Source organism: Parasteatoda tepidariorum, chromosome 9, assembly GCF_043381705.1.
Source record: "Parasteatoda tepidariorum isolate YZ-2023 chromosome 9, CAS_Ptep_4.0, whole genome shotgun sequence".
Lineage (NCBI taxonomy): Eukaryota > Metazoa > Arthropoda > Arachnida > Araneae > Theridiidae > Parasteatoda > Parasteatoda tepidariorum.
In genome coordinates, this window is record NC_092212.1 from 45131023 (window position 1) to 45153043 (window position 22021).

General features: G+C 29.1%; 2 protein-coding genes across 2 annotated transcripts in view; one reads left to right on the forward strand and one right to left on the reverse strand.

Annotated features, from left to right (window-relative positions):
• Positions 1–9406, forward strand: part of LOC107436813 (sodium/potassium/calcium exchanger 3) — a gene marked incomplete in the record, with an annotated part of 191248 nt that extends 181842 nt beyond the window's left edge. The window contains 1 exon segment of the mRNA XM_071185125.1: positions 1477–9406. Within this exon segment, the coding sequence (XP_071041226.1) occupies positions 1477–1623 (147 nt within the window).
• Positions 9407–12902: 3496 nt separating this feature from the next.
• LOC107436812 (ring finger protein murashka) overlaps positions 12903–22021 on the reverse strand; it is a 34589-nt gene continuing 25470 nt past the window's right edge. Inside the window, exons 9-10 of the mRNA XM_071185368.1 lie at positions 14892–15007; positions 12903–13670 (exon numbers count right to left, since the gene is read on the reverse strand). Of these exons, the coding sequence (XP_071041469.1) occupies positions 13434–13670; positions 14892–15007 (353 nt within the window). The 3' untranslated portion in view covers positions 12903–13433. The remainder of the gene's footprint in view (positions 13671–14891; positions 15008–22021) is intronic.

Here is a 22021-nt window from a genome sequence, read left to right on the forward strand (position 1 = left end):
TAACTCCCATAATCCCACAACGCGGCTGTTGTATGAATGCTTTATTTTATTTAATACCTTAGCTTTTATACTTTATTTTAAATGTGTTAGAGGGCTTCATTTCTCTGTTGCATAGCTGTCAATTCTTTAGGATCTCCAAGATTTTATTATTACAATTAAAGTGATAGCAAAATTTACGCTTTTTTATTTTATTTGAATTTAAAACTTTAATTCAGAATGATTTTCACTGCTACTACATATAAATTAAGCATACTGATAAATGCATAATGCTCATACAATAATGTGTTTAAGTTTCCATAAAATGTAAAAATACTTCTGCTTACAATTTTTATTTCACTACCATTTGGGAAAATTATTTCTGAAAGAAGCAAAATTAGGCATATATGTCATCAATTCCAGATACAACTAAAGCGAACAAAATCACCCTCAGATAATTGCCCTTATTTATGCTAGATAGAGGAAACAGGAAGTGAGTTATAATCATGCTTAAGCATGACAATATCAAAAAAGAAAAAAACTTTGCTGTGGAGAATTTTTTTTTTCGATGGTGATATTTCCAGTTATCTTTACCGGGAAATATTTTAAGCAATCTCTGCAATGGAAATTTGATGAGACATTACAAAGGACGAACTTGTTATTAACACGTTGAATTCCACGCTAATTTTACATGTCTTACCTGTCTGGCCAAAATGATTTTCCCAGCATGTATTGCATTAATTTCTTCAGACCATTTTAGTAACGAGAATAATATTAAAAAAATTAAAAGCATTAAAAATTTACTCGAATTATGTGTTTCTAATAATCTTGGCGTCACCGGTGACCCCCATGGCATTCAACTTGTTAATTTCAGTAAAAATCAAAAGAACTAATATTTACTAAAACAACTACATTTTAGCAGGGGTGATTGTGAGCCCAAGCCAAAATTCCGGAAAATTTCTTGAGTTAAAAAAAAAGAAGCTTAAATTGAAAAAATTTAAACAAGGTTTTTTGTTTCCCCCTTTTTATCAATATTTCTTAGTTTACTTAAAATATATTTAAAATTTTACACATTCCTATGATGACCTGGAGAAGTAATTAAAATTTACAAATATGTCTTTCTTTCTTGAGTTTATGATTATAACAACTATTTACTGATAAAAAATGAATATTAATCATGCATATAAGCTTATAAAATATCTCTCTGGCTCTCCCTTACAAACAAATAAATTAAACTGAGTTTTTAACTTCCACCTTTGAAAATTTGATTTCCGGAAACTTCTGTGATCAATGATTTTTTTAAATGTCTGAACCTTCAATCTCCGGATCACAGTTAGCGAAAAATCCGGATTTTTTCCGGAGCACAATCAGCCCTGATTTTAGGAAAGCTGAGATTTTTTTCGATTCATCACATACTAATTACCGATTCTTATATTTTTTCCAGACAAATGTAGTTTCATTATGAATGTAATTATGATAATCTCTCTCTTTTCAATACAGATTGGAGGAATATTTTTAAGTCAATGGCAACTTACCCGCAGGCTCGGGATAGTTTTACTTACCGTCTATGGAGTGTTTCTTGTCATATCTGTTCTGTTGGAGTTTAATTTGCTTGGATATGTGAATCCGCCCATGTGCCAAGACTGAGCTTTGACCTAAAGTCCTCCTTATGGTCCTACAACAATTTCCTTTTAAACTTGTGTGATGTATGGTGATTCAGTTAGTAAAGTATTCTAGGTATCTTTGTATGATATCTTAAAATGAAAGACTTGATAACGGATGAATTACCTAATAAGACAACTAGTTTCTTTATACAGAAAGGAATTTTTTTCTTCTTCCAAAATTGAAATCTAAGATGTTTACTACTAGAAAAAAACTTTGAAAATCTTGATAACAAGATTTAAACATGCACACGACATTGTACAGCACTAGAAACCGGAATCTCTAAATTAATGTGCTGAATATATACAGCCCACTGGCGATAATTCAATTATAAACAAAACTTCTTTTTAATAAATATTTATTTCTCCTTTCTATTTATTATTATTATTGTTGAATTTCATGCTAATTATTCCTCATTACACCATCAAGGTTCAACTAATTTTTAAAAGCTTTACTTCAGTTTTTTTTCAAAAGCTATCTTTCAAACAAAGTCGAATTTCAAAAGAAAAAAAAATTGAGTGAAGTTCATAAATAAAAATGCACCTTTGAAGCGAGTAAAATTTCAACTCTGTAGTTGCATTTCTAAGGGCTACAAAGCGGCATGTATGGTATTTTTTAACTTACAAAGTTTAAACATTGATAATTCTAGAACTAGAGCCGAGATGGCTCAAGGAATAAAGCATTCGCCTTCCAATGAGGATAACCGGGTTCGAATCCCAGCGATGGCTCGTCGGTGGGATTCGATCTTGCTCTGATCAGTTTTGACGTAAAATATCCTCAGTGGTAGATGGATCACGGCTTTTAAGACTCCCCTTGCAGGCAGGCTTTCCTCTTCATGTAAGGGAAATGCGAATTAGTTCATCAAAAAAGTCCTTACATTTCTCCAAATACTTGAACCAGGAGTTCCCATGTCTTCTGGAGTTGAACATTGCTAGTCGTAAACCCAAAACACAGGGTCGGCTGTTCAACGATGGTTATAAAAAATTTCGGAACTAATAGTCGAACCTTAATTTTTCTTCTTCTCCATCACGCTTTCTGTCGATTTTCCTACACCATCATAATCAAGGTTTTAAGCCTTATAGTTTTTGCATAACAATATAAAATGCAACCTGAAGATTGCTCCGTCTTTTACAGATGAAAGAACGGCAAAAAACAATATGCAATAAATAAAGGGGTCCTCAGAACATTTGGGCAAGATGTGCATTCACGTTTATTTTATTCATACTATAGTTAACTACACAGTTTTAGATGAACTTTGTGCAAGAAACGAAAAACAATAATATGGGTGAGAAAAAAATTCGACAATGAAATAAAGAGATATAGCAATGGAGAAGAGAATATTGATACTCTTTCAATGGTACTAAAGGAATTGCATTGTCTGCTAACGACTAGAGCTTCAATAATGGGTTATAGGTGAAGATCCGGGAATTATTTTTAGTATGATCTCATAATAAAACTAGAGCATGCACGTAAACACAATTCAGATCAGAAAGCAAAATGGTGATAGTAGCTACCGGTAATTACTATCAGTAATTAACGGGTAGCAACTACCAGTAACCAAACAGGGAAACATAATAAATGAATCTAACCCTCCGTCCCATATTTGATTTGAGTCATTAATCTATATATCAGGAATAAGTAATACAACTTATGTTTTTAAGGGGGAAAAATTTAGTTGCACAGTGCAAATGATTTGAGATTAGGTCATTAAATGCATACTAGGAAGTCAGAAAATAGTAAAATCTCAATAATATATGTATACAAATGTCATAATGGGAGGGTAAAACTATAAATTTTATTATAGCTTGTTTTTAGAAACTAAAAAGTGAAGGTCCATACATATGTGTACCGAAGTAATGAAAAGGTTAAATAACAAGGTTGAGGCACTAAAAAGCTTGTTATTTAATTAATTTTGAAAATCACTACTTGAAGCAATTCTAACCTCAAGTCTTTCATTTAGGACATCATGCAGAGTTTTGATAAATAATTACGAAAGTGTGAGAATTGAGAAATAATTTCTGAAAAAGGCATGCATTTCAAAGTAAAAGGTTTTATTGTATTTAGGCTATAGATTTGGTTAAATAATTTATTTACACCATTCATATGCACTCAAAAGTATTTTAATGACTATGCTATAGAAAGAGCAGAGATTTTGCTAGGTAATAACGAGATAGGATACTCTTTAAATTTTGAAATGTAAACTAGATGTCGCCTTTAGGGTGAGAATTTGAATAAAATGTAAAGATAATTTAAAGATTATTAATTGAAATTTTTTAAAAATCATAAAAATGTAATTTAAAATGAATCCTACTGCACAAAACAGTTATTGAAAGAAAAAAAATTTCATTGCTATGGCATTTAACGATGCAGTTAGGATATCAACTGAAAAGGTAATATGAAGAAATCGCCAATTTTTTTTCCAGAAATTTTTAAAATCAAAACTTGTTTTAGACAGTTACATGTTAATACGAAAATAAACGTGTTTATTTAGATAGTTTATATCAGTGTTTCTTGGTGGAATACATCAAATTAAGAAACTAAAATATAAAATATTTTGTAATTTTTTAATAATCTATTGCTTTAGATTTCTTACTCTTAAAGAAAAATCTAAATTAAACTTTAGTATAAAGTAAGACAACAAATAGATTTCATCAAAAATTAGAGTCTATGCAAATAGTATAGACTCTAATCACTCAAAGACACAGACAATTTTAAGTTAAAAAATATTTCCTTCCTTCCACATAAATTCAGTTTTTAAATTAAGCATCGATCTTTAAATCGAGGAAACATAGTTCTAAATATTATCATAAAATTATTTTATAAATCATAGTTATAATAAAATTACTTCTTTACAATAGTAACTGAAATTGTTTAAGTAACAATCTTTGAAATAGTTATCAGTATTTATGGAAATAGTGCCTAATTTATAATATAAATGACTATTTTTTATTCACTGCTCAAGAAAAGATATGATAAAAACAGGGGTTTCTAACTTGTAAAGCATCTGAGGAATTCAAGCAAAAACACCAGTTGTTACACTAAACTGATTAGCCAGGAAATTTACTAGAGGAGTTTTACAAAATTTGATCAGAAATGGCCAACTTTCAAATTAAACAAATACAGGTATTGAATAATGAATCAAAAAAGAAATGGACATTTTAACACGCATATTAACCCCTCCAAGACTAATTTCTAATTTTTTTTTATAGCGAAAGTTTTTCTTTTGGGAAACGTTTTTTTACCATTGATAAGATTACAAAGAACTGCCCTTGCATCAGAAAGGTTCTGGGTTCGAATCTCGGGCAAGGCACTTCAGATGCCTGTATGACGCAAGTCATTCTCCAGGTGGGCATTGGAAAAAAAATATTACAAAGATTTAAAAAAAAAAAAAATCTGGACTGACCTCTTGCAGTGGGACATAGATGTTCCATTAGTATTTTTGAGTGGGACATATTCTGTACCACCAGTATCCAATGTTAACAGATAAAAAAATGATAAACTTTTAAAATCCTGCATATAATGATTCAAAACAACGTAAAAGGATATTAGTTATATTACTCACTTTTACTTAGCTCTATTTCAGTTATTTTCCACACAAAATAATGCACATAATCTCAACAAACATCGGATTTTTTCTAAGCTGTGCCATCATGACAATTTTACAAGTGTTGCCAATCATCGAAATAGAAGGAGGGAAGTTCAAAAGACTAATGTTAAAATGGGATCTATTTAGCCAAACAGTGTACTTTAATCATCTGATGGGACACATAAGTGTTAAAACAATTCCAGACAATTATAATTTTATTCTGATAGCAAGTATTCTGTTACTTAAAATTTTCATGAAACTTTAAGAAAAAAAAATACTAAATGGGAAAGGTAACTTACATAAAAGATTGCAAAATGTTTTGAACTGAAGAACGCCAGAGGAGCCAAATATCTCAGAACAGGTGCCTACGGTGTTACTCTGCTCAGGAAACACAACAGAGAAAAGTTTGTGGGGTGTCTTCTATTGTAGTTCTTGATAAATTTCGATGCAGAAAATCACACACTTTCATGTAAGTACATAACCACAAAAACCAATGTAAATTTCCAGTCTAAAAAATACATATTGGTTCTTAGGCCACAAAAATATACAATACCCCCCGAGCTGCCAGTTAGACTTAGAAATTGGGCAGCTCCAAAGAGCACAGCACATCGACAAGAGGTCTATTGTACTCAAACCTTAAATCTTGATTAACAAGAAAGCCAGCAAACACCTGACAGGAACATCTAGCAATTCACGGACCTTAATGCAATGTTGCTCTAAATGCTCAAATCTTTCAGCAGACTAGACCTCACATTTACAAAGCCTCCTCCTCAAGATGACAACCTCGACAAAGAGAATCAGATTCAATACTCATTACATATAGGTGTCTCCTGAGGGTGCAGTGTCCTCAAACTGTCCCTGTTTAGCTTAAGAAGCTCTTTTTGACGTAAACGACAGTAAGATTCAATTCTTTAGCTTGTCTCTGACCCTCTGAGGAGCGCCATTGCTAATGTTCAATTTTGCCATAGAGCTGCCAGTTAGAAACCTCTGGATTAAAAGAAACTGATCTCAAACTAAATAACTAAGAAACACTGATTTATAATAGTTTTTATATTTAAACACAAAGAGCAGTGTCATTTTTACCTACTTTACACTTTCCTACCGCCCAGTTCATAAATTAAAAAAATTAATCAAAAACATTAATATATTTCTTATAAGAATCTTTTTCAGCAAATGAAATATTAGAATTACACAATTAGATTATAAATTAGAGACATCTTTAACAAATCTACATTTAAAGTAATTATTTTTTAAAGTGTTTATAGTCACAAATATAGGCCATGATATATATAGCATTAGTTTTGAATATTTAAAAGAGCTTTTTATCACAAAACAAAAAGTTGCCAGAATTTTTAAATATTTATTATAACAAATAGAAAAAAAATATAGAAGATTTTTTTTCGAAATATTTTGTTAAGAAATTAAAATAAATGCTTTTTTGTTAGTTTTAAAAATATTAAATCAGTACAAACAGTTTTTTTAATTGTAGTAACTGAATAATCAAACAGAATTTTCATCATTTTTTTATTCTAATTTCAATAATAAAATCAAAATTGTTATAATAAAGGATAAAAAAAAATTGTAAATAAACTTATGAAAATATTATATCAGTGCAATGGGCACAAAAATTTTTATTAATCCTGATAGTTACGTAACATAAGAGTTTCTAAATTTTTATAACCTAATTCCTAGTGACAAAAATTAAAATTGTAATATCACAGGATAAAAAAAAATAATTATGAATATAGCTCATAGATTAGTTAAAATTCATAACAAAATAACAACTTGATAATAAATAGAATTGTAAAAAGTGCTAAATTAAGCAATGATGCAAATTAGCGGAGTAATTGTATATCATGCATTGAATCCATGAAAATTGTAAATAATATACTTCCAAGAGAAAGATGTAACTGAAAGATTATAAAGGTTTAGAGTTAAAAGCATTAATTACTTATTGGAAGTCATATTCATGTCACATGCTTATTTCATTTTTTGTAATATTATATATTTGCAGTAAATCTTGGTATAATTATATCTATAGTGATTTGAAGAGTTATAAGCGATTATGATAGAAAGAAATATAAAAAGAATGTCTAATATATTCTACAGTTAAGCAAAATATTTTGATGAGAGTACAAAATATTTCAAAATACTTTATTTGGAAAAGGAAATATTATACTGAAACCTTTTAAAGCTAGTCCCGCTACTAAGAAAAAATGGTGACAATAAAAACTTGACCATTGTACCCCAATATATAACAGAAATGAGTTCAAAAATTTTAATATTGAATGGTAATTGTGGCTTACCAGCTATTTGCGTAGTTGTGAAAAGGTGGGAATACAAGACAGGTCTAAACTTTAGCCTCTGAAAACATTATAAATTAATTTAATTGTAAAATTTCTGGAGTAAGTTCATAACCCTGTTTAGTGACAGCAATTAAAATTACTTCGAAAGTTTTCCATAAATGGCTTAAAAAATGTATTTTAATGTAACGGGCCCCATTCTGTATACTCATGCTGTTAACTGAGTCTAAAAAAAAAATTTTTTTTAAAAATAGTTTCCAGATTTTTAAAAATACATTTCAATTTGACGATTACTTTACAATAGCCTTAACAAACGGTAGCACTGGATAAGTTATATTTTCTTGCACAAAATAATTTTTTTTAAAAAAATTATGTTTTGATGTATGCCAAAAGTAACAAATTAAACAGTGCTATTATTTAGAAAGAAAATTGGTTAACTTATTTTCCCATTCTTAAAACAATTTTGGAAATATTATAAAGTATTTTTGCATTAAAATGCCAAATTCTGACAAATGAAATGGTGAATGAGCCCAATCGAATAACTATCGGAACATCAATAAATTTATTGTTTAAGAAAATATGCGAAATTAATTCAATGCAAAAAAGTTACTATTGTGTTAATTAAAAAAAAAATAATAATAGAGATTTAGTACATGCATTGATTATATAGTGCATTCAATGTAAGTATCATTCAAATTCCAAATTAATTCTAGTTAGCTTTTCTGTTCCCACCTTTTGATAAGTGTGATATTTGTATAAGAGGTTCAAAAATATTGTTTTGAAAAATCTGTGTTTACATACATTTTTTTTCTGGTTGAAAAATAATAGGAGCAGCCTTTTATTATATTATTTTTATTCAATAATTTTTGTTGGTGCATTTGTGGTGCTAATCTAAAATCAATCATCAATAATAGATGTATTTACTGTTTAATTGTTAAAAGTATGTATTGTATTCACGTGTTTCATAAGACAAAAAAGTACTGTTATAAAAATAAATATAAAATCCTGTTATAAATGGTAAAACATATGCATGTGTTGTGAACTGTTTCAAAAATGTTTATAATGGATGTTGTAATGTAGTAATCTACAATGTGAAATACATAATAAATATTGTTAATATTAAGAGTTAAAAAAAAAATGTGATGATAACCAATATTGAAAATGACAAATATATTATTGTCTTTTTGAATTACTGTTAAGTTTTAAAACACATTTTGTAATTGAAATATAATTTGAAGAAGGAAAATTTAATTTTATCAGTTTAAAGTTTAATCTTTTAAAAAATTTAGATTAATTTTACACCGGTAGCTGTTTGAATAAAAGACTGTAAAATGTAAACTTTTGCTGATTGAAGTTTTGCATTATATAAAATTTTTTCATTAAAATGAGAGGGGAAATTTATCCCCCCCCCCAGGATAAGGTGAAAAGACATTTTTAGATGTTACAAACATTGAGTTTGTTGCTATGATTTTAAAATAAGTTTTCGTGTATTGCTGTAAGTATATATATGTTCAATACAAGTCAACAATAATCCATGTAAATTGTTTCTGTGTATATCTATAAAAACTCAAATGAGTAAATGATACAGAAAAGGAATGGATCTACGAATAAGGGGAATTTGACTTGAATATTAATACAGCATATTATACAATAAAAATGCCACTACACTATTTCCCTATTGAAGGAATAAACCTCGATCCGCCCTTAAAAAGGTAGTGAAACTAAATAGGTGACTTTTGCTTAATTCATTCTTTTAGAGTGGTTCTTATTTACATGTTTTCATTGTAAACTTACTCCCAAGTTACATGCTTTGTAATTTATTTTGAAGTTTGTGCTTGTATTTGCCATTTGTGAAATAAATGTGGCTATTTTCATAAAAGGTTTTTTTTTTTTTGTTGAGGAATTCAGTAAGTTTATCTTTACAGGGTATCTGCTACATTTTGGATTTTTAAATTCATGACTTAATAAAGTTACTATTTTCTTCGACAAAAACATCAATAGCACTATATTAACATTAATTTAAATGATACGTAAAACCAAAACTGTTATACTCTGCCTCTTCATATTTACAGATATTAAATTTAAAAAACAGAGTAAAGGAAGAGTTGAAGAAATAAAATAGCTGAAAAAAATAAGAAAGCAAATAATTTTTTTTTCTTTCCTTTTCCCAGCAGAATTATATTCTGAAGATACTTTTCTTGTTCATCGGAAAGGAAAGAAATGCTCCCGATTTTCCTGTTCTCATTTCGGAATTAAAAAAATTTGCCAATGACTGGCTTGCTTCAGCTAGAATTTTAAATTGATAAAAGAAAAAAAATAAATAACAACAAAAATTCTGAATTCTCAGAAGTTTAAAAGATAATTCACTCTAGAAATTCATTTTTTGAAAGAACACCATAATTTTTAAAGAACACGATAAAAACATTTTAATCAAATATGACAGACTGTGAGTGGGGATTTTATTACAAATTCAGATATTCCGAACACCTTGAAATGGGGGGAGGGGGTAGATTCCATTTTAATAATTATATTTTTCGGTGACCTAAAACCATGACTTCTTTTAAAAAAATAGTTAAAATCATGACATTTCATGACAAAATTTGTTCAATATCGAAATTCATGACTTTCCAGGTGCGCGGATATTGTTTTTAACATAGTAATAACAAGTAATTTAGTAATAATATGACAAATTATTTTTAATTTAGTTCATAAAATATTATATTTACAAGGTTAATAAAATATAATATTAGTAAGTTAATAAAATAAATGAATGGAACAGCAACTTAACCTTTCTGGAGTAGTTAAAAGATGTTTTGAAACAAGTACAGTCAATTCGCTATAACTCGAAGTACGATAACTCGAATATTACTATAACTCGATTTTTTTATGAGGTCCCGACCCTTTTATCTTCAATTTCATGTTAATTATTCTCGATTACTCGAATTTCTTTGCATCTTTTAAAGCAGGAAAAAAAAAACTAGGAGCTGATATCTTGCCCCTTCCTTTGCAACACACACACAATATCTTTCACACTCTTCATGGAGAAGCTAAAGCTGTCCCTCTTAAAGTATGTGAACAGTGGTTAAATGAAACGTTTATCTCTAATCACATTGTTTATTCTACCAGAAAAAATATTTACAAATGAAATGCCAAGTATAAATTCTAGTTCAAATATTTTTAAATAAAATATACAAGAATTTTCATACACAAATGTGATAAATAAATTTTTTAAAACTTTCGGTTCTTGGATTTCCAAATTGCGGTCAGCGAAAAATCCAGATTTTTTCCGGAGCACAATCATCTCTTCTGACTGCAAAGAATAGTCTGCTTAACTTTGTCAGGCTGTTCTTGAACCATTTTTACGACTGCACTTGCGAGCTTACATGAGCTTCTTAGCGCATTGAAGCTCTGACATGCATAAAATGCTTTATGCACCTTGGATTATGAAACGAATATTCTAGGCACTTGTCATGGGGTCAACTCGCATACCAGGTGACTGATCTTTCTTTTTTTTATCATGCCTAGCGATTATACGTCACAAAGATATGCTTTTCATAAACCTTTCAAGATCCATTTTCCTCTCAGAGATGCATGGCTCAAATCTCTTCCGTGGCTATGAGACAATTGTCTGGTATGGTACACTGATGGATGAAGCTTTGGTTGTAAATCAGGGGCAGGTATTTACTGTTCCAATAATGGTAACTGTTTTTCAGGCTGAAGTCTAAAGTAATATGTTTTGCTGCAAGGTGTGCCTAGACAGGGGTATCTAAATATAATTATTCACATCTGTTCCAACAGTCTGGCTGCTCATTTGTCACTAACAAGGTGTAAATTCGCCTAGTTTTAATTGGAGAGTGCTTTTCAGCCCTTTGTGATCTTTCTTCAAATAACATGGTATACCTAAGCTGAATGCCTGGGTATTCCTGGTAATGAGCTAGCTGGTTGATGAATCAGCTCCTATGCCATTTTTTTGGCTCCAAACCAGCTTTGGGATTCTTCCCCACATCCTTTAGGGCTTTTAAATATTTAAGCTCAACAGCAAGATTGCCGACGCCCAATGCACAACTCGGACATTCAGAGACAAGCATAAGAATTAAATCATGACTGTCATAGTGTGCATCAAAAAGAACTTCTCAAGCTTAACAGGAATGGCTTGAGGAAGAATATTAATCATCTCATAGGTTATTCTACCTGCAAGAGACACCTCTACATGATGGGTTTTGTAAGTGATCCTCTTTGTCTTGGTTGTCATCTTGAGGACATAATTCTTTTTGAATGTGAAGTCTTTTCAGCTCAAAGATTTGAGTATCCGGGCAACATTGCGTTAAGGCCGGTCAGATGTTTGCTAAACATTGTTTTACCTATAGGGCTTTTTTGATAGTCATGATCTAGGATTTGGGTACAAAAGATCTCTGGTCGATGAGCCTTGCTCCTCGTAGCTGCCCAACCTCTAAGTCTTGTACTGCTACAATAAGTACTATTGAGTACACGTAAAAAATTCTGCTAAAATTGATGTTATCTGAACACAAGTACTGACAGTATATCCTGGTGCATCTGTCTATTTTTAGTTTACCTAAAACTGTACAGAAATCAAGGGTTTGACTTATACACCGGTAATAAAGTCGCTTTTCGTCAATCATAAAATGTCGATGCATTGGAAAAAATGAGATAAATATGAATAACTATGTATTAATTTACCCTTTCTAAAAACCATTAACTATATTATATGGAATTAATTTTGTATTACTGCTCTTTACACAAAAAAAGTTTTTTTTAGAAATAAAGCTTTAAGTTAAGGTCAGAAAAATTAATAAGAAGTTAAGATAATTTATTCAAGAGTGTTTCAAAAAGTATATCAATGAAAACTTGTAAAATATATCATAAAGGTACTAATTTAAAAATTCCAGAACATCTGCGTTGGATTCACTGATCCTACACTACAATGAATCCTACAAAAAATCTTCACCTCCATCCAAGCAATTCGAACTTTAAAACACTTTTTAGAAGATTTTACAATAGCATTTTAATCCAAATTTTTCTATATGTCTAGTGACACATGAAGTCTATAAAAACAGCTAGGAAATTTCCTGATTTTGAGAATTTTTGATGTGAAATATTTTTAACTTGAGATAACTTTGTAGACAAAATAATTGTTTTTTCTTCTTTCAGTGATGGACTTATACACCAGACAAATCAGAAATTTGATATCTTGCAATAAAAAATAAGGGGTCAACTTATATACCGGGATATACGGTATTAATTATTTTTTTTAAAAAAATGTAACAAAAATTAAGAGACAATTTAGTACTCTGCAAGGCAACGAAGCAATGGATAGCTGCTGCAATTCATAACTAAGATTAAAGAGTGGAGAAAAATAAGTAGCGTCTTTTATTCTTTTTTTACATTGATTCAATCATTTGATACATCATTCAAATAAATTAGCTCATCACAAATATTGCATGATTTGTTTTATAATTTGTAACATGCTATTGCTTCAACTTATCTTTGAAGCATGCAAAGATTAAAAAGGAAATCAATTCATTATTAAAAATACAAAGAAACACAGAAAAAAAATTCAGTTTTGGCAAAATAACTTGTTTACTTCTACACTTAAACACTTCAGAACAAATTTAAATAAAAAACGTCCTCAACAACAGAGCAGGATTGACCACATGATTGAGCGAATGCATAGATTTACACTGACCTTAGCTTGGTTTCCACTTATGAGTCGGAATTTTTTTCTGGGGTTCAAAATTTTTTTTTTTGCAGTTCTGTAGATACAGGAGGAGAAAAGATAAGTCTCTTTTTAAAAGTAAAATAAAGGCAATGCAATCTTCAACTGTCTATAGTGAAATTATCTACCTCATATGTACAAGGAAAAGAAATTTATAAGTCTTATGTTACAGCTAATCAAATTCTTCATTAAAATCATAAATTGAAGAATCTAGAGGATTAAAGTTGAAACTTCTTCTTGAAATATCCGAGTCTGAAAGTGAATTACTACTGGCTTGCTGTGACGCACTAGGTCCGGGCAGAGATATCACATCAGGACCATTTTGCGAGGTTTGACTTGTAGACTGAAAGGCATTATCTTGACTGGAGCCATCATTAAGCAGTTTTCGACAAATAGGACATGTACCATGCTGTAAATTTGAACAACAGTTAATTTTACATAAAACATTAATCTCTAATAAAAACAAGTTAACAAAAAATAAATGTAAATAAAAAAATATCACTTTTAACATGCCATTAGTACTAGTCCTAGAACTAGGGCCAAAGAACTAGTACTAGTGTTCTAAATTAGAAGAAAAAAAGGATTTTTTTTAAACAAAAAGATGAATTCATTTTGGCTTTTTATCAAAAGCTACAGTTTTATTAGATTTTTGACAAAAAAAAAAACTTTTCTAAGAAATATTTTAAATTCTCTTTGTCGAAGTTCTCATCTTGAAGAAGAGACATCACGACATATACTTTGTGATTGTGAGGTCTATTCTGCTCTAAGATTTGAGCATTTGGGGCAGTATTGCATTAAAACCTGGGAATTGCAGGATGTTCCTGTAAGGTGTTTGTTGAATTTCATTTCAGCTACAGGGCTTTCTTGCTAATCATGATATAGGGTTTGGGTACAATAGACCTCTGGTTGATGTGCCCTGCTCTTTGGAGCTCCCCAACCTCTAAGTCTAAGAAATATTTTGAATATGTACATATGCCATAACTAATTAATATTAGATTTTAAATATGTTTAGTCTTCAACATTAACAGCTCAGTGCCTTAACTGCTGAGTCATCATGGCTGAGTCATCAACATAAATTAAAATCATTGCTACACAACTTTACAATTATTACGTTAAAAACCAAACCTGATGCAAATATGAAATGAACAAAATAGAAAAAGTAAATTAAAAAGGAAAGATCTAAAGTGCATCAGAGATTTGAATTTTTATTTCGAGTATAATGAGGATCTCATAAAAAGTTGTTCACATTATTATTTTTTTTTTTTTAAATTTCAGAAATTTTTTAATTACTCAGTAATTTTTAATTACTTTTTTTAATTACGCTACAGATCAATGTTTTTTTCTTCTTAAAGAATGAAAATTAATATTTTTTTACTTTTACATAAAGAATACTCAAAATACAATTTTACTGAATGATACTTTAAAAAAGATAAGCTGTGCTGCCAGAATTAACAATTGTCGTATTTGATTTTGATAAAATTAAAATCAAATTAATCAATTTTAAAAAACTTTTCAGATTATCAGTACCCAAGAAACAAATAATGTTGGTTCAATAACAAACAAACATAAAAAGTGCACCGATTGACAAAAATAAACATACACAGCTTTTCATTACTGTAAGTACACTTACCAATTCTAACCAAGGAATTATACATTCATTGTGGAAATGATGATCACAGGATAACCTTCTAACTGGTTCATCTAATTTGAAATCTTCCATGCAAACTGTACATTGAAGGTTTTTATCTAGAATACAAACCATTTAATAAATAAAACTTGAACATTATGTACTCCTGTGTTTGTTTTACTAAAGAAGGGTCAAAATGCTTTTTTTACCTTAATCAAGGATCAAATCATTTTTAAAACATATTGCCACCTCTAATATTGTCAACCTCCAAGATGATTATTATCATTAAAAATCACTCGGTTTAAAGATGTTTTTGTTGTTGATGTTATTAATAATTTTTTTAAAAGGTAAATCATTTGTATATTTTTGTTCACTTTCAAAAGCATAAATTGTCTAAAAAAATAGATTAATTTCTTTTTTAGGAAAAAAAATAGAAGGTGTAGTTGAGTGACTTAAAATTTAAACCTAGAAATCTTTATTTCATTTAATGGAGAGAAAAAAGGATACTTTTTAGAACATATAAATGTATTGAACAATTCTTTAGAGACAAAGAAGCTTTAATGAACTGTAAAATAATTTACAGGTCCAATCCAAATGATAAATATTTACTTTATTTTTGTAGGGAAAAGAATACTTTATTCTTAAAAATTAAATTAATATATTTAGGAATAAAAGAGATAAAAATAATCAAAACAAAGGACAATAAAAAAATGTGCTATCTGATTAACTATTTTTATTTCAAATAATTTCTTCATCAAATAATAAGCAACTGGTGCTTTTATTTAATCAATTAAATACTTTATAAGAGATAACTATGTTTGAAGAAATTAAAGGAAAAAAAAGCAAGAAAAAAATATTCAGGCGAAATAAATTGAGAATAATTTATTAATTATATGGAACAACTTCAAATAGACTTATAAAATACAAAAGGAATTATTTTTAACTACAATTTTTAAGAATGAAATACATAAAACCACACAAGTTAATAAATAATTAAAAATTTAACATTCTTTATTTAATTAGACTTTATGTTATGTTTTCTTTATGTATATATCCTACTCAGATATATGCAACAGCTGCCTTCAACATGAAAATAATATTTATTTTTAAATCTGCTTGTTAGTGAAGAATAAAAATCTACACATAAAAAGGTTTATTAAATTAGTTTTATTTTGTTTTAAATGCATTTCTGATAATTAATATAAAATAAGTTTAAAATCACAAAACAATGCTAAGGATTTATTTTTTACATTAGTTAAATAATCATGTATGTAATTTAAGTGTGTGAAAGATATATATTTTTAATGTGTTAAATATAGATTATATAGTTTTAATGAGTTAAAGATATATTTTAAATAACTTTTTAGAGTAATTAAAAATTTTTTTTCAAAGGATATCCATACCTGCCAACTTTTAATCCTTTCAAGGATGATATTCCCCAGTGGCAGTAAAATAAAATGTAAATTACAATTTTAGGCAGAAACATGAACAAGCTTATGCGGATTACTAGAACAGTATTACATATTATTGTATACTAGGAGACTCCGCCCCTGCTCGCTAACGCTTGCCAACCCCCGAGAATTGCTACGCAATCCTATGTGGTTCACGCTGTGAACCATGGCTCGCTGCGCTCGCTCGCCAATGAACACAATGTTCTAGCACAAAGACATAGCATATTATCATCAAAGATATAGAATTTTATCATCAAAGACATAGTATTGTACTTATGTAGAAGAATTCTATCAATGTTCTTATTGGCTTTTAAAAAAGTATATTAGCTATTTAGATTGTACATGGTGAAAAAATCAAAACATTAGCTAAATGAGAAACATATTAGCAAAATAAATTATCAAATATTGCAGTTACTCACCTAAATTCAACTAAATGTGTATAATAAATTAGTTAATGCTAGAAATTCTGAAAGTTTTAGAAAAAAATTTTATTATTTAAAAATATAAACTTTAAACCCTAACTTTTCCTTGTGAGATAATAACCCTCAAAAAGTCTTTCATTTTCAAGAACACAAAAATTTGTTTTATCGCCAAATGAAATATTTTTTGGTGATCAGCATTATTGAAATCAATTTTTATATTAATTAACATTTGTGATAAAGTACATAACATTTTAGAACAAAATAAGGATGTTTTACATACAATAAATTAAAATGCATGGCTGTTAGCATTACCCGAGAAATACCACGTGGAGGTCGCCATGCTGCATTTCTAATCGGGGAGTTTTGATTTTGGCAGTTCCCCTTGCCTACTGCCAATAGAAGTTTCAATTAAATTTTTTCCAAAAAACATTTTTTTCTGCAAAGCTCTAAGAAATTAACACTAAGCATTTAGAATTTCTTTGAAAACACAATTATAGATTTGGCATCTTGGAGCAATTACTGAAAGGCTGTCAAATGACTTAACTCTTGACAGGCCAACATAAAGTTGTCCATGACTAAAAACTTGTTTAGTCAATACTAAACTGATTTTCTCAAAAGTCTGACCTTGTGACTTATTTATAGTCATGGAGAAGGCCAGCCTAATTAATTCCTAATTGAGTTTAAATTAAATATTATCATGTTTTTAGGGCATGAATCTGAATTGAACAACCTGATAATGCTCACTCTGGTTATTGTTTCCGTTTTTAAAAGCGCTATATGTTGAGCCACCTCATGTGACATTTGCCATGTGACATTTTTAGCAGCAATCATTGGTCGATTTTCTAACGTTGCCATTCGGGGTGTTGTAATGAGGCTTTTTTTTGGTGCCGTGTAAGAGAAATATATATATAGATGCTTAAATTTTTTAAAAATAGTGGTGAATTAAAAATATTATAAATTAAGTTTATAAATGCAAGGAATATATAGAAAGCATACATTTTACTACCACTTTAAATGTAGAAATAAAATTTTACGCCAAATGCGTAAAAGTTGGCAGGTATGGATATCTATGAATATTAATTTGGGATATCATGGAAACTGCATTACTTTTTAATAGGAAGTATATATGATATACAAAATATTAAACCACATTGAATTTTTCAAAATTCTTATGGCAACCAAGCAGAATTTATCTTCTTTTTTTCTCTCTGTCAGAAAAAAAAGGGATATTCAAGTAAATTGAGATAGTTAAATTTTTTTTTATTCAATAACAGAGCACATAAAATTTGGTGCTTTTTGGGGACAAATGAAAAGTCACTAAGAAATGTAAACCTCCACGGATTTTTTTTTCCATTTAAAGACATAAAAATTAAATGATATTAAAAAAAATTCTAATAAAAAGTTGAATTCTCTTGCGTTTAGCAAATTGAAAAGTACCTAATTTTTTTTTTTTTTAGGGAAGAATTAGATATCTGATGTCTTAACATGTCCACACACCATTTTGCATGTACAGAAAGTTTCACAAAATGCAGACACCATAAAAAAAGAAAATGAGGAGCTTAGAACATACCAAAACTACTGATGGTGAAGGAATGTAGCTAACACAGGGTTGCCACAGAAAAAAAATTTACAAAATAGTTACTTTCAGTAGCCTAAAGCATTAAAACTATGAAAAGTTGCCTAAATAAGAACAAAAATTTTTCAATAATATGACTAAAATTTTTTAAATGACTTAATTTTCACATACCATGATCCATTTAGTCAAGTTGGTATCAAATATGATAAATACTTTTAATTATTAGAATTCATTAAAAAAAATACCTTTTCATTAAAAAAAAAACATACTTTTTCAAAAATTTTACCCCTTACATCAATAATTGATTTAGCAAATATATATAGCAGGGATGCTACTCGCAAAATATCAAATTGTCTCACCAGAAATTGCATTTCGTCTCAGTTAAAATCTCTTTTTGGCTGAGTTTGTCTCAGCAAAAATTATTTTTTTCACTCAGCTTATCTCAGCTAAAATGATTATTAATCAGTTTGATAACATTATAAAGATCCATAAAACCATTAATAGCATACTAGGAGTACTACAATTATACATACATTCACTATTGCTAGGATTTTAAAAAACCTGCATATGATTGATTATAAGAGTCCACAAAATTGTTTTATGGACTCTGTTGTTTTCATATATATTGCATTTATCATTTATGCCAATGAATAGTATCTGTTCCAGAATTTTACAAAGTAAATTTTAACTTTCCTATTTTTTAAAATAAAATGGTGTTAACTTTCTAAAAAGAAATATCTATTTAGTTTCAGTAATTCAAAAGGGAAAATACCCATTTTATTTTGAGCTCAAATTTCATCTCAAAATATATAACTATTCAGTTACAATGGAAGGTCTACAGATTTAAATAATTGAAAGAGAAATTCAGTAATTAAATAATGAGAGTTTAAGAAAATGCAAATAACACAAAAAAAAACACTCTTTGATAGAATTCAGGAGGTGCAGTGAAATTTTGAAATATTTTAGGTAGGAATTTTTCAAGAAAATTTTAGGGAGCACTTAATAGCCAAAAATTAGCATATATACATTTTTATATCAAAACAGAAATATTTAAAAACTATTATAAACAATTTAAAAAGACACATATAAATATAATTTTCTTTCTAAAATGACTTGCATCCTTTATTAAGTATAAAAGTAAACTTTTTAGTTTATTGGCATTGACTAGTAGATTGTACTTTCTTGCATTCACAAGATTAGTTAGTTGACTATGTTCTTTTAATTTGTATAGCTAAATATACAATCATAAAATGTGATTATGAATGCACTTAGTAATTGTTTAAATGCAACAACTGTAGAAAAATATATCACATCTTTACAGTAACTAATTCAAGAAAAAACTTAATTCTACTTCTTTCTAGAATCGTGATACTGGATTTTAAAATTGCGTGAATATGAATTGCGATTTTGGGTTTTAAAATCGCGTGAATATGAATCGCGATATTGAATTACAAAATCGTGTGAATATGAATCACGATATTGGATTTTAAAATCGCGTGAATATGAATCGCGATTTTGGATTTTAAAATCGCGTGAATATGAATCGCGATATTGGATTTCAAAATCGCGTGAATATGAATCACGATATTGGATTTTAAAATCGAGTGAACATGAATCGCGATTTTTGATTTTAAAATCAAGTGAATATGAATCACGATATCGGATTTTAAAATCACGTGAATATGAATCGTGCGGTTGGATTTTAAAATCGCGTGAATATGAATCGCGATTTTGGATTATAAAATCATGTGAATATGAATCACGCTGTTGGATTTTAAAAACACGAAAATACAAATCACGATATTGGATTTTAAAATCGCGTGAATATGAATCACGATTTTGGATTATAAAATCACGTGAATATGAATCGCGCAGCTGGATTTAAAAAACACAAATCACGATATTGGATTTTAAAATCGCGTCAATATGAATCACTATTTCGGATTTTAAAATCGCGTGAATATGAATCACGATTTTGAATTTTAAAATCACGTGAATAAGAATAGCGCTGTTGGATTTTAAAAACGCGAAAATACAAATAGCGATATTGAATTTTTAAATTGCGTAAATAAGAATCACGATGAATAATTTTTAGATCACGTGAATACGAATCGCAATGAGTAATTTTTAAATAGCGTACAAATACGAAAAACGAGATCTGATATTACAACTGCGTGATAACGAATCGCAATATTGGATTTAAAAATGCGTGAATACGAATCGCGACGTTGGATTTTAAACTCGCGAGAATACAGATCGCGATATTGAATTTTTAAATTGAGTGAATAGGAATTGCTAGTACGATTTTTAAACAGCGTAAAAAAAGTCGCAACACATAAGTTTTAAATAAGTTAAATACGAAAATCGATGATTGATATTAAAATCGTCTGATTAAAAATCGCGATTTTAGCATATTCCAGCGCAGTTCCTAATATTTAAAATTCCGAAAATCAGCCAAACGAAGAAAAAAAAATCAATTACCGGTGGTCGAAACGAAACGCTTAGACTCCTTTCCACTCTATAGCAGAAGTCGCGGTAATCCGACTATCGTTCGGGCGGCTTGGGTTTCTCCAATAGGACTTCCCAAAAATTTTAGTTTTTGGAACATGGTCGGAAATTTTCAAAATTGGGAGAAAAAAAGCGGATTTCCGCTTTTTCGTGGAAGTCTTTCATCCCTTGGAGACGTGAACGGCAAAATGATCTCCAATGACTCACGGCAATGCGGATTAATATTTGAAACTGAATTCAGGCTTGCCAAATTTTGGACGTTTTGTCTCAGAATGGCGCAGCTTTGGCAGAAACTGAGCTGAATGTCGCAAAATGGCGCAGTTATGCCGTTTTGTCTCAGTTTGTCGCAAATGGCGCTGGCGTAGCATCCCTGATATAGACATATAATGAAAAGTGATTACGCAAATTCGAAATTCATGTATCATAATATTGTATTAAAAATTGGGTTTTTCAAAATCATGCAGAATTTCATAGCAATAACAGTTGAAAATCCGATTGAGAAACAAAATTGATTTAACAATGGAATCTGCTCAAATTGAGTGCATTAAAAGTGATGACTCAAATTCGCAATTCTAAATTTTCAAAATTTTTTATTTCTTACGACAAAAAAATTTATTGTGTTTAGAAGTGGCCGCAGGTTGTCAACCCAATTTATGCTAAAAAACTTAGCTAGGAGTACAAAAAAGTCTCCTTGAAAATATTTGCTTTTTTACTCAAAAAAGTTGCCATAGTTGAATCAGGCCAAAAATAGTTGCATATAGTCACAATTTAGTCGCCTGTTGCAACCCTGCTAACATGAATCTAAATACAAAACACATAAAAGTAAAATGGAACAGAAATATATAAAAAACTCCAATGCAAGAAAAAAATAATATATATATTTTTAACATATGACAATTATATGAACTTAAAATCAGCTAAAACCTAATAAAATGTAAATAAATATATATATAAAAGGAGAGCGCATCATGTAAAATGGAACAACTTTTTAAATATATGATATAATGAACTACAAATAAAACTTACGTTTGCAGGAAATTTAATCACAAAATATAATCCATGCATTGTCAAGGTAGAAAAAACAGATTAAAATTTTTTTCACCACATACCAGATTAATTTTTTATGAGTTATAGGCATCTTCTCAACGCCAAAACACTTGATAAATTTTCTTTAAA